Source organism: Tachysurus vachellii, chromosome 11 (genome assembly GCF_030014155.1).
Source record: "Tachysurus vachellii isolate PV-2020 chromosome 11, HZAU_Pvac_v1, whole genome shotgun sequence".
Classification (NCBI taxonomy): Eukaryota; Metazoa; Chordata; class Actinopteri; order Siluriformes; family Bagridae; genus Tachysurus; species Tachysurus vachellii.
In genome coordinates, this window is record NC_083470.1 from 9463906 (window position 1) to 9477487 (window position 13582).

The 13582-nt window shown below is 37.9% G+C and overlaps 1 protein-coding gene across 1 annotated transcript in view; it reads left to right on the forward strand.

Annotated features, from left to right (window-relative positions):
• tafa3b (TAFA chemokine like family member 3b) overlaps positions 1-12258 on the forward strand; it is a 116708-nt gene extending 104450 nt beyond the window's left edge. The window contains exons 3-5 of the mRNA XM_060881556.1: positions 4536-4685; positions 5713-5837; positions 11545-12258. Coding sequence (XP_060737539.1) covers positions 4536-4685; positions 5713-5837; positions 11545-11556 — 287 coding nt within the window. The 3' untranslated portion in view covers positions 11557-12258. The remainder of the gene's footprint in view (positions 1-4535; positions 4686-5712; positions 5838-11544) is intronic.
• The last annotated feature ends 1324 nt before the right edge of the window (positions 12259-13582 follow it).

A 13582-nucleotide genomic window follows, 5' to 3' on the forward strand; every position in this document is an offset into this window, starting at 1 on the left:
AGGGCGGGGCTGCGGCACAACCGGAAGGCCAGTCGGTACACCAATTTAAAACTTTGTTCAGAGTTGGAGATGGCCGAGTTTGGTGTAGATAGTTCAAAAGCTTGCCGAGTTATAAACCTCCAAAGATTATAATGGGAGTCTATGGGGGAAAAGGCCATTTTGAGACCCGGTATTGGAAGTACCGGTACTCTGATCGCTTAGAAAAGTCATAGCACACCTCTCCTCAATGAGCCGGTCGATTTGACACCTCATTCATGGGTCTAGGACAAAAGCTGCGGGACAAGTTACGCACCGAAGTTTTGTCCAGAAGAGTATGCAGGATAGTAAGAATGTTGCTTTGCAAGCACCAATAATAATAACTTATTTACATGTGTAGTTCACAAGGTTAAGTAATGTAAGAGAAATGATGTGCTCCTAGTTGAAACAGTCTTTTCATGATATGCACTGCACAACTGTGCTTTCTTCTGCTAGTCTGATTCCATATACTGGATATGGCCAGCCATGCATATGCATGATCAGTGACCTAACATCACATAGTTACAAGATCCAGCTTTCCCCAAGGACACTCCTGCCTCATTTCTAATCAGGCTGTTTATGAACAAAGAGTAAAAGACGTCTCTCTTCTTAGCTATCACAGTTACCAGAATTGGAATCAATAATTTAAAAAAATGTAATGGCAGAATCATCACGTAGTTAATTTGTGTTACAAAGCAATTGCTCCTGTTCGCATGAAATGTCCTTGTAGATTTCCCGCATGATTCCCCTAACCCCAATATCCAGTGGAATCTTACAAAGCTCTGTATTACCATGGCTGAATTATCCAGGCATGGCTAATACGTGCATGGCAGAGAATCTTTAGGCTGTTAGCTGTTAGCTCTGTTTCTCATCTTTTAAACTGTCTTAGATATGTAAAGGTTTCCGATTACACTCGCTGCACACTTTTACATTAGTCAAATGGAATTTACACAAGTAGTGACCCCAGCTGCTTAGTCTCAGTCTGCCATGGTGTTCAACCATTTTATGCACTGCACATGTATGTATTAGGAATTGTACACTGCAATAAGTCACATCTTAGCAAGATAAAATATTTCCAGAATGGAAATTGACTTGCAGGACATTTTCAATCAGTATAAACAAATAAATTATTTTATCGCAGCAAGTCTGATATAAAATTATTCACGAAACTGCTGGCTTTCATTGTGAAATGTTTTTACCTCTGTTACGATAACCTTACACAGAATTTTAGTGGTTGAAGGTAACGCCTTCATAAATTTATATGTTTATGAACAAGCACTTGGGGGCGTCTCAGAGAGAATAAATGGGTTTGATATTTACTTTGAAGATAGAAACAGATCTTTGGAACTTTTCTATGAATATATTGCCCCTAGTAGGCTAGGTTAAAAACAAAATTATTTATGAAAACTAGAATTTCTTAAAGCCCTGAGTGTCTACTTTCATATTAAACTCCACTATGGAGTGTGACATGACAAAGAAATTCCATACTGAACATGAACACAACAAAACAGGCAGAAATTCCAATTTTGGTGTTATTTTCTTGTAACACTACAGTCTATCATGTGTTATTACTTGCATAAGTTTAATGTTGGACACAACACATTTCAGGATACAATAATTGCATACTTACTCATCTTGATACTTGGAGCTTTCTGCTGCTGTGGACAATCCCTTATGGATATCTAAAGGGATTTCAATTCCCCAAATCTGTTTGTATCCACGATGCACCCTTGCTTCAGTGGATAAATGAAAAACATCACCTGGATACTCCAGATTTTTGTACATATGAAGAGCTGATGTAACTATAAGAGCTTTTCACACTTGAAAAACTTGAGGACGTGATGGTTCAGTGGTTAAGGCTTCGGGTTACTGATCAGGAGTTTGGGGTTCAAGCCCACAAGCTGCTGAGACATCAACGTTGGGTCCTTGAGCAAGGCCCTTGACCTCACCTGCTCCAGTGGTGCCGTACTAGGGCTGACCCTGCACTCTGACCCCAGGCTCATAATAACCTCGGGTAAACCCCGGGTAAAAGAAATCATGGGTTATTTTGCTTCATGTTTCACACTGCTCATACTTAACAATTAATCCTATTGTTGATTTGCGATTAAATAGCTATTCATAATCTGACTTTTCACACTGCACATTCCTAAACCATGGCTTAACTTTCTTAATCGCATATTTACTGTGTTATCTACTATGACTGGATAAATATAGCAGTTTAAATAATGGTCTTACATTTTGTTGTCCTTTTGCATCAGTGAGGAAAAAAAAAAGGACAGGTCTGCCGTTCCGTGTTCGAGTAGGCTTTGCTATCTTTTTAGAATCTGCAGTGTAGTTGACCAGCGTAGCATTTGTTGATATCCAACTTCCCCTAATTTTTGAGTGCAACATAACCCCCCCTTGCTTCAAGTCGAAGTTCATTGTTTTGCCGTCTGCCGTTACCAAGCTGTTTGTTGCTACGTCATGATTTTCCATGTGAAATGAGGCATGTGCTCAGTTACATAATTGGTTGTCTGTTGCTAAGCATCTGGCTGTAATGGACTAACACCACATCCTTCCACAATGTACATGTTTAGCACTGCAGTGTGGGATTAAACCTGCAAAAGCGCTGTTAACCTTGTGTCAGAGCAGGGATCCATATACCAAGGTTAAATGCAGGGTTTTGGGTTATAACCTGGGAGTTTGCATAGTGTGAAAAGCCCTGTATTGTCAATGTACTCACACTGAACATCACTTTGTCACTCAAAAGAGGATGAGTCTCCTAGTGTTGCCTCTGGCTTTTTATTAGTAAGTGCTATAATATTAAATTGAATGATATATTGAAGTGAAACAGTCAGTGTGAGCTACATCAGTGTAGAGATTGCCTTGATTACTTCTTGTATATTTGTAGTTATTTTTCTTTCTGCCATTATGTCTATTTGTAGACTTCTTTCTACTCCTGAAATGTGCCGAGCTTTTTATTTGCCTTCATCTGTTCTCTCAGTCTTAGCTGCTCATTTTGACATGTCACAACATTTATTAATACTGTTACCCCATCCTACGTCTATGATGCAATTTGAAAAGTCTTACTGAGATGTTAGAGCACTGAGAGGGGCTTATTCTGCTGTTGTCATGTACACAGCTGCAAATATTGCTGCAGACTTATGTGAATGTTTCTCGCTGTGCTTCACTGTGTCACTGGGCTATTTTAAGCAGCTGTAACCCTTGGAAAAGTGTTCATGTAGGAATGTCTGCATAGCTTTCCAAGACGCTGTGCATTTTGCCTCAGCACCATCACCACTCGTATAGTTGACCTTTACAAACAGATCGAAGCTTTCCTGATGTCTCTGATTGACAGAATCATCTTGTGAATGTACTGTACAGTAGGTGATGTCTGTGATTTAACATGTCAGCTCTTTCAAGCCAACATTATACAAATGTACAGTGTCCAATTGCTATTTAGTCTTGCTTGCATGTTTATGAGTTTCTGTCCATGCAAGGATAAGTTCACATTTAACTGCAACCCTAACGCTCCTACAGCAATGAATTGCTCAAGGTTGTAATCAAAAACCCAACTTTCTCTCTTAGATGTCGTGGATGCTTTGTACTCACAGCCTGCCATTTACTAGAGTAATTCTGTTTTCATTGAACTACAACTGCCTCAATCAAGAACACTGAACCCCGAGCCCAGAACTCAGGAACCCAAAAATACCTCTATCTGAATACCTTTTAACTGTACCAGTATCCTGTACCTAGGTAACTTTTGAAAGGTTAAAAATACAAATAGAATAAAATAAAAAAAAACTAAATCAAGACACAGCCTTTACTATAATATGTAATTAAATAAATTGTGGTAAATCTCAAACTAAATTGTTGCTCAACTACTTCAATTAATGCAAAATTGTTCCGCCAATTACTTTAATTCAATAAAAGTCCAATAAAGGTCTAAATGATGCTTACAAGATGTTTCCAATGCTGATTTTATTACTAGTATGTCACATGCACAAATGTACAAAAAGCATGTTCATAACATACCTTTACATTATACAATGGGCAAAAAAACCTGGCTAATTGTTAACATGATGTGTAAAGTCTGCATCTGTAAATAAACATATAAAACCCAAACGTAGAAGATTATTCTGGATTGTACCGAGCACCAAACAGCAAGAAGGCACAGATTTGACATGTGAGTTAGAGTTTTGTGACTTTCGAGTCTAGACTGTTGTGTGTGAAAATGGCAGGAGGTCAGCAGTTCCTGAATCACTCAAACCAGCCCATCTAAATCCAACAAGCAATGGTTAAAGTCACTGAGATCATTTGCTCCCCGTCTCTGATTGACATGAACATTAACTGAAGCTTTTGACTGTATGAATTGTGGTGCTGCCTTATGATTGGTTGATTGGGTAATTGCAGGTCTACAATTACAGATGTTTCTATTTAGGTGGTCATTGAGTGTAAATGTATATGTATGCTGTATTTGTATGTATATACATTATGGATAAACCTGTATTCATACTGTGTGTGTTCATTACTCGCCACAGTGCATGTGAAGGCTGGGACGTGTGAAGTAATCGCGGCCCATCGCTGCTGTAATAAAAACAAGATTGAAGAGAGATCTCAGACTGTCAAGTGCTCCTGCCTTCCTGGACAGGTCGCCGGGACAACCAGAGCTGCTCCATCCTGCGTTGACGGTAAGATTGCGTCTTCCCTCTGTCTCTCTCTCTCTTTCTCTTCATCTCTCTCTATCTCTTGCTCTGTCATTATGACCTTTTGAAAAAGGTCAGCCTATAAATGTGTTATACAAAATGTTTGCACGGAAGTGTAGCAAACACCCTGTTCACCCTCATGAATAGGTGCTGTTCTGAACGAAGTGTTGATATTAGAAATGCCTCTTGCGAGCCGCAGGGCATTCTGCAACAGAGAAGGCAAAAAAAAAACACCTTCTGTTTTTTTTTTTTTTCCTGTCTGAAACCAACACGGAAATAATATTAGCAATGGCTTTTTTTCTCTCTCCAGTCCTCTTCCTTCCGCTGTAACTTCACTGTGTGATTAATTTAATCCTCTGTCGGCACTGTCTAATGCTGAACTCATTTTACAAAGACTAAGACCACTTTCTTTCTTTTACCGATTTCTTGCACTTGCCCCTCTCTATCTCTGTCTGGCTGATTCATTTAATACTGTGTCAACACCGGGCACTTGACGGCACAATCGATTTTGATCTTGTTTTCTTTACCATAAAAGCATTGTCTGTGTGCTCTCTCCACACCCTGCCTGAGAGGAAATGTCAAATAAACCCTTGCTCCATCCAGCTTTTTCTCCTCCCTCTGCTTTCTCAGCACTGCTTTCCACCAACGCTGATGTTTTCTTCCTTAGTTTTATGTGCAAAAATTTTCAAATGCTTATTCAGATCATTCTGTCTAAGAAACACAAAAAGTGACTTTGTCTTTGTTAGTGCTTTATTTGCATTCAGTCACATACACGATCGTACACACCGTGTTCATGCAGTGAAAAGCTTCTCATGTCTGTCTTAATCTAAAAATTAATGTTAAAATAGTTAAGGATAGGTTTCAAAAATTACATTTAAAAATAAAATTTAATTAAATTAAATTTTGTTATGTACAAAAAAATCAATAGACAAATGACAGATTATATAAAAATAATTGCAATTATGTGAATTATTATATTTTTTATTAATTTGTTTTTTTTGCACGCATGCAGCATCTATAGTAGCCCAGAAATGGTGGTGTCAGATGCAACCTTGTCTGGATGGAGAGGAGTGTAAAGTTCTACCAGATCTCACAGGTTGGAGCTGCAGTACTGGCAACAAGGTTAAAACAACAAAGGTTAGTGCACACACACACACACACACACACACACACACACACACACACACACACACACACGTACACTAATTCAAGTACACACTTCATGCACGAACACACTACCCTTTAATCTTGAGTATGTGTGCTTTATAAGTGTGTCAGCCTGCAGCACTGCCCATCAATTTGTGCTGCCGGTTCATTAGATAGTGTATAATTATAGTAATTCTTCTCTTACAGAGGCAAACCTGTACTTTGCTAACACACACTCACACTACACACACAAGTAATCAAGCAGCTCTGATTGTTTCAAAGCTTTTTCTTGAATGTTCAAGTCAAGTTCAGTTTAAAGGCACAACAGTTCATTTTTCCAGAATTAACAAAGATATGCTAGAAATCAATATATAACACATACAGTATAATCACATATGAATGTTTCGACAACTCTTCAGAGGAAATTCACAAGAGGAATTTATCATCCTCGGGGCACCTGGGGGTTAAATCAGATTGATTTCTAAATAGATTAAGCAAGCTATTCTTTTACAATGAAGTAGAAAGTGCACCAGGCCTTATCCTCTTCAATCTTCTCGTGACTGCATGATTTTCTTTATCTCAATTTCTTACATTTCAATCAGTTTGTTATTAAAGAGCCTTCTTATCTCATTTCGTATACCCATTCTTTCTAATTTTTTGATCCTACCCTGTATGTGTAACTTCCTCTATTGGAAGCTTAGGCAAGATGGGAAAAGGATATTTTCTTTCTCTTGTTTTGTCATTTAGCTTCTTCACGACCTACTTCCTCTCGTCCTGAACATGCTCAGTGCAGACTAGAGGAATCAGCTGTGGCAGGATCTGAAGAGTGTTGGATGTGACATTAAATTCGGTGCAGGCTTGAATCAAAGAGGACACCATGAAAAAGAAAAGGTGGCAGGAGAAAACAAGTGTGAAAACAAAAACACAACAAGCCCGGTTTGCCAAAGTAGTTATGAGATTAGACATGAGATCAGACAGGCAGAACCAGTGCGTAATAGCAAATAAACCTCGTACGGATACCTTCTGATTCAAGGTACTCTGCTGTGGTTGGCTGATATGTCCATCAAATGTTGCAGACTGCAAGATTGGTTGATTGGTTTTATACCACAACTCTGTTGAATGGTCAGGAGGTGTTCATTAGCTTTCTATACCAGCATGGTGCAGCTAATCATTCAGGTTTCTTGCTAGCGAGTTGCGAGCAACTGTGTTGTGTGTTATTAACTTCATGTGGTGAGGAGATGAAGGTTTGTAGCTGTTTTTACCTACATCATGACAGGGATTAATTGTTTTGTGAACATTCCACACTATTAGGAGGATAAAATTTACAACAGGACATTCTTTCATTAATGAAACCAAAAAAATAGCATTAGCAACTTGCTATAGCATAAGAGCAATGATAGGACAACAAGCTTTTATGAGATTGCTGATTGTTTTTCCTTGGACTACCTTTGGTAGACTAACCACTGCATGATGGGAACACTCCACAAGGCTTGTCTTAGAGATGCTCTGACCCACTCATGTAGCCATCACAATTCGGTCCTTGTCTGTTTGCCATTTTTCCTACTGTACTTCCATCCCATCAACTTCAAGAAATGACTGATCACTTGCTGCTAAATATATCCCACCCACTAATAAGTGCCATTATAATGTGATATTTATGGATTCTTCGCTTTACCTGTCAGTGATTTTAATGTTATGGCTAATTGATGAATGTTACTTGAAAGTCACATATTTCAGAAAAATGACCAAATAGCACTATTAATCTAAAAAAGGTTTTTCTAGTAGGTTTAGTCAGAATACAGAATATATTATAAATTAGGTTTGTCCATACCAGAAAAGTAACATGTCAGTGTCAATAATTAAGCTTCTCCTGGGGAAAAGAGCATATATTTTTGGTGTTGGACTACTGATCATAAGGTTGTGACTTTGAATCCCAGGACCACCAAACTGCTAATGCTGGGCCCTTAAACAAAGCCCTCAACTGGTTAGTTGTATAAATAAGATGCTCTGGAGAAAGATAATGTAACTGAATAATATAACTGAATACCAAAATTAAGCTTCTGTACAAGCATTCTTATAATAGTACTTTCTGTACTCTTATATTTTGTACGCAGTTAGATGAATCCGAACTTATAAAAACAATGTACGTTACTCAAAGAATCTCTAATTTAGAGAGAAGCGACATGATCGATAGTCTGATCACAGTTTCTTTAAAGCAGAGCGTGTGTGACATAGACTAATGAGTTTTTATGACTTTGTACACCTGAGTAATAACTGCTGAAGCCAGCTCCATAGTCATGAAGAGGTTATTAGCAAACTGCTTGCTGGCTAGGGAAATGATCAAAACCACTCCACAGAAAATGCATGAGAGAGCTGATTTTTTTTTTTTTTTTAGATAAATCAATCGACAAACACTAGTCAAATTCCTTTACATTAGTATTGTTGTTTTGTTGGACTGGAACACATTAAAATAGCATCAGCATGTGGCTCCTCGATGTCCTTTCTGAAACCTGATTAGCACTACAGATAAGAAAACTGATGCTTTTAATGATGGATTGTATTTTGTATGTGACAGAACACAGAGCATGATGAAAGCTGGACTGTATGCTCGATCAATCATAATGATCAATAATATTGAGCAGGCTCTTATGGGCCCATTACAGACCGACTGTTCATTATAATAGACAGCACAGAGAAGGAGAAGGAAGGGGCCAAGGACAGACAGAGTGAGAGAGCGAGAGAGAGAGAGAGAGAGAGGTGAATACCTTCAAAGGGGAGGCCAGGGATGGGAGGAATACAGGGGCTAAAATCAAATAATCCTGAGAGACAAAGATTAGCTGCTTTCCAACACATACAACACACTCTTTCTCTCTCTCAGTATAAAACCTAATTTACCCGTCTGACTTTTAACCTTCTGGCCTGAGTTCTCTTGCAATAAACATCATTGGAAATTCAAATTTCTTCATACAGAATGAAGAAAAAAGATCTCTAAGCTACATTACAAGAAATGTTATTCAATATATTTAGCTAGCAACAAATGTTTTATATACCAGTAAAATACATTACAACGCATTACACGAGAAGAAGAGAACAATTGGCGCTTATTTATATTCTTTATTTATATAAGCCACAAAGTTTGATGTCACATCACATTAGTGTAGCTAGTTTAAAGTCATTGAAAAGATTATTTTTATATCCCTCAATTCCTCAATATATAGATAGATAAATACATAACATACACTTTTAGAGAGGCAGCAGCTCCACTGAAAGAGAGACTAGGAGACTGAGAGAGCTGAAGGATGGTGGTGATTAAGAGGAATGTTTAAGCTTTCGTTTATGTTCTGAGTATCAAGTGTATTATCTTGTGCATAAAGAGTGCTTTCAGCATCTATATACAATACAATTCTTGTGCTACTGTTGTATTTTCATACCCAGACAAAAATGCTACATAGAAAAGAACATTGTAGAAATTATATATAGTCATAAAATGGCATAGTGGGAGATGTAACACATTCAGTTATATAAATTATTATCATAATATGGCATGTGAAAAATAAAGGAAATTGTATCCTTAAGCAGTGTAAACATTGTATGCTGTCCAAAAGTGTTATTGTGGGAGATATTGCACATACAGTACAAGGACAGAGACTTTAATTTAATTTAAAATTATAATGACTAATATTTAGGTAAGATTTATGACTGGCCATTATACTGTTCTCTGGAGATGGAGTAAATTTTGGGTTATCATTATTTAACTTTGAAATCTTTGCTTAATCTGTGTGTGTTGAAGTGAAGGGATAGCATGTACTGTACATACAAACAGACTCTGAAAAGACCCAATGACTCCCCAACATGCCCAAAGAGGTGTTGCTTGATTCTTCGCTCGATGGACATTTTATGGTGATTAAATATCCATAAAAAATAAACAATTCCAAGCAAACTATTGCCCCATGTCCCTTAAAGGCATAACCTTATTTATAAAGAAACCATTGTTTTAAACAATTTTTCATATTACTTTAAACCCTAATAAACTTCTAACCAATCTATATATATATAATCTAATTAATCTAATATATATATTAAGCTATTATTTCTGTATTGATTTGTATGTAGCCAAATGCAACAAAATAAATTTTTTTCAGTTGGAATTGTCACAATTTCTGTTATATTTTCCAGTAGCCAAGATATACTATAAAATTCAAAGTATTTTGTTAATCTCACCAACATTATTTTATTTAGTTATGGTTAGTGAAGATGCTGCCAAGGTTCAGCAGTTGCACATCATCTGGTAATAATTGTTATATCTGAGACATGATCATCAGCCTGAGCCATTACATGCTCAAGTGGAGAGGGGGAAATATAAAATACCATAAACTAAAATATCATGTGTATTTCAAATTTTCTGTTTAATTAAAAACATGCAGAAAGCAAGAGAGAGAGAGTGTGTGTGTGAGAGAGATAGAGAGAGAGAGAGAGAGAGAGAGAGATGTATATTTTCTGAATGTGTTGAGGCATTGATTACACAGTGGAATGGAAAAGCACCATGTCTTCTCATTAACAATGTACTCAAATATCACAGACCTCACACCCAGCACCCCGCTACACAAAGTGTGAATACTGGGCATCATGCCATTGAACCCTCCTCTTATGTCTGCCACCTTTTCTCATGCCAGCACTCTGGGCAACGTGTCATATTTTAAGTGAATGAATCTGCTGAGAGCCAAATGCATCAGATGCTGCCATGACAGAAGGGTGGGTACAAGCACGTCAGGCACAAGTGCTGCTATCCCAGGGATCAACCATGTTCATATTGAGTCAAGGCAAGCAGAATTGAGCTTCCTGCTTCCTCTTTTGGTCACCGATGTTAAACAACGTGCTGCTTAAACTTTAGAGCTAGGGATTTTGTTGGCATTAGGCATTTTTCAAGCTAATTTAAAAAAATCCCATTATATAACTTTCACAGTTAAATGCTAATTGTTATCTGTAGAATGTGGATTGTGGGTGGAATAATGGTGCAGCAGTTGTTGTGTTTCTGTCTCACAGCATAGTTTACTCTGTGTGCTGTTTGAGTTTTACATATTCCATGTGTTTATGCAGGATTCCACAAGGTTTTCAATTTGGTTTTCATGTAGTATTTTCCAAAACTATAGTAATATGCATATCGCTTACCCTAAAAGGCTTCTAGGTGAGAACAAATGTGTGTGATACTGTAGCTCTCCTCCGTGTTGTTTTCCACCTCTTCCACTGTGTTCCTAGACAGGATTTGGATCCACCATGACCCTGACCAAAATAAATCACTTACTGTTTAAAGTGATGTTTACAGATAAAAGATTCAGTTTAATGAAAGCCATTTTGTTTAATTCCTCCAGGCTGGTTTGAGTATTCAATGGAGAGTCCAGCTCTTTTTTGACTTGTCTAATATACATGTTATTTACACATATATTGTCTAATACACATATTATTATATATAGTGTTATGAGATTTTTGGTATTTGAAATAAGAACAAATATCAGGACATGTCAAAATTTGTCCAGGATCAAAAATCACCTCAGACCCATAAGGGTTCAACTTAAAAACACCAACATTACAGACTTGTTAGTAAATTCCGATGAGTGCATGTGTAGAGTTGAAGCTGATGGGTGACTAAAATGAGCAACTCCTACATCTTTAAACCATATATCTGTATTTCCTTTTGCAGGTAACTCGGTAGTGGCATGCTTCAGTCAAAGAAGTGGATGTAGATGAATAGGAAACGGAAGGACTTCACCGATGTTAAAATAATGCGGGAACCAAAGCAGCAAGGTCTCGTGTTCCACTCCATTCATACCAATGAGGACCATCACTCTACTCATCCTCCATACTTGTAATTTGCTGTCCTGAGCTTTTGCTGGAAATCTCGTCAGCTCAAATACAGGGCTGAAAGACTGTCTGCTCACTGGAATTCTCCATGCATCTGGATTATATCTTATGGTAGAAGGCTAATCGCAGAGACAATACACTGCTAATGTCAGAACTTGTTTAATTTGTTCAGTTTCTTCTTCCCCCAGCTGCTTAGACATTCAGTTGTGTTATGGTTTTCTTTCTTCTGTCTATCGAAGCTTCCTGTAACCTCACATTTTGAACCTGAAATGAAAAGTGACATTTTTTGCTTTCCCTTCCAAAATCTTGTTTTCTTTCTCAGCATCTTAACTTCAGAAAATTAGAGCTGCAGTTATGGACTTACTGACCATCTGTAGATTATTTTGTTCCTTTTCTAATAAAGAAATAATAAGTAAACTTTTTGACGCAAAAGACAAATACAACAGTAGATGTTATGGTATAAATCTGTAAAAGTGTAAAAGATTACAAGTATCAGATTCTTAGAACCAGAAGAAATGAAAATAATTCCTCTAACAGTTTTAATATTGATGTTTTTAACCAGCCTGGTAACTGCTATTGAGTACATGTGTCAGTATTATCTAAAATAAATAAAGCTATTTCAAAGGAAATGAAAGCGTCTGTGTTTAAAAATGAATCATGTTTTTAGTGTTGTCTGTCTGCATTTCTGTACTAGGGCTTAAGCTTAAAATAATCTGCTTCACTTTTTAAACAGCACATTAAAAAAATTATTGGAATTATAGAGAAAATACTCTAACCAAAGTATTAACACAACTCTCAGTACTGTCGCTATTATCATGAAGTCTATCATATTAGTGCATGGTGGCTTAATGGGGACCACAGAGTCCTTAAATTTCCAGGGATGGTGGTTTGATTCCTGCCTCGTCTTCTCCCTGTGTGTTTTGTGTGTGCATGTTCTCCTCATGCTTCAGGGGTTTCCTCTTTGTACTTGGGTTTCCTCCTTCAGTCACAAAATATGCATTGTAGGCTGATTGGAATCTCTAAATTGACCATAGTGTGTGAATTGGGGTGTCTATTTGTGTGATTTTGCCCTGTGATGGATTGCTACCCTGTCCAGGGTGACCCCTGCCTTGTGCCCTGAGTTCACTGTAATAGACTCCAGACTTCCTGTAACCCTGTGAAGAATTAATGGATGGATGGATTGATGGATGGATGGATAGATGGCTATTCATTATAAACATTTCTCCAACACACTTAGTGCTGTTTGACACCACAGTATACAATTGCATTAGAATAATAATTTATAATCACTCTCACTCACTCATTTTCTACCGCTTATCCGAACTACCTCGGGTCACGGGGAGCCTGTGCCTATCTCAGGCGTCATCGGGCATCAAGGCAGGATACACCCTGGATGGAGTGCCAACCCATCGCAGGGCACACACACACTCTCATTCACTCACACAATCACACACTACGGACAATTTTCCAGAGATGCCAATCAACCTACCATGCATGTCTTTGGACCGGGGAGGAAACCGGAGTACCCGGAGGAAACCCCCGAGGCACGGGGAGAACATGCAAACTCCACACACACAAGGCGGAGGCGGGAATCGAACCCCCAACCCTGGAGGTGTGAGGCGAACGTGCTAACCACTAAGCCACCGTGCCCCCTAATTTATAATAATTAGAATAATAATTTATAACATCTGGTGTTACGCAGAATAGTATATGATTTTCTTTTAGTCTGGTTCTTCTTGCAGTTTCTTCCTCCTGTAATCTCACAGAGATTTTCCTAGCCACTATCACCTTTTGCTTGCTCATTAGAGATCTAAATGCAAATCCACAACCAGATTTCCGTGAAGCTGCTTTGTGACAATGTCCATTGTATAAAATCG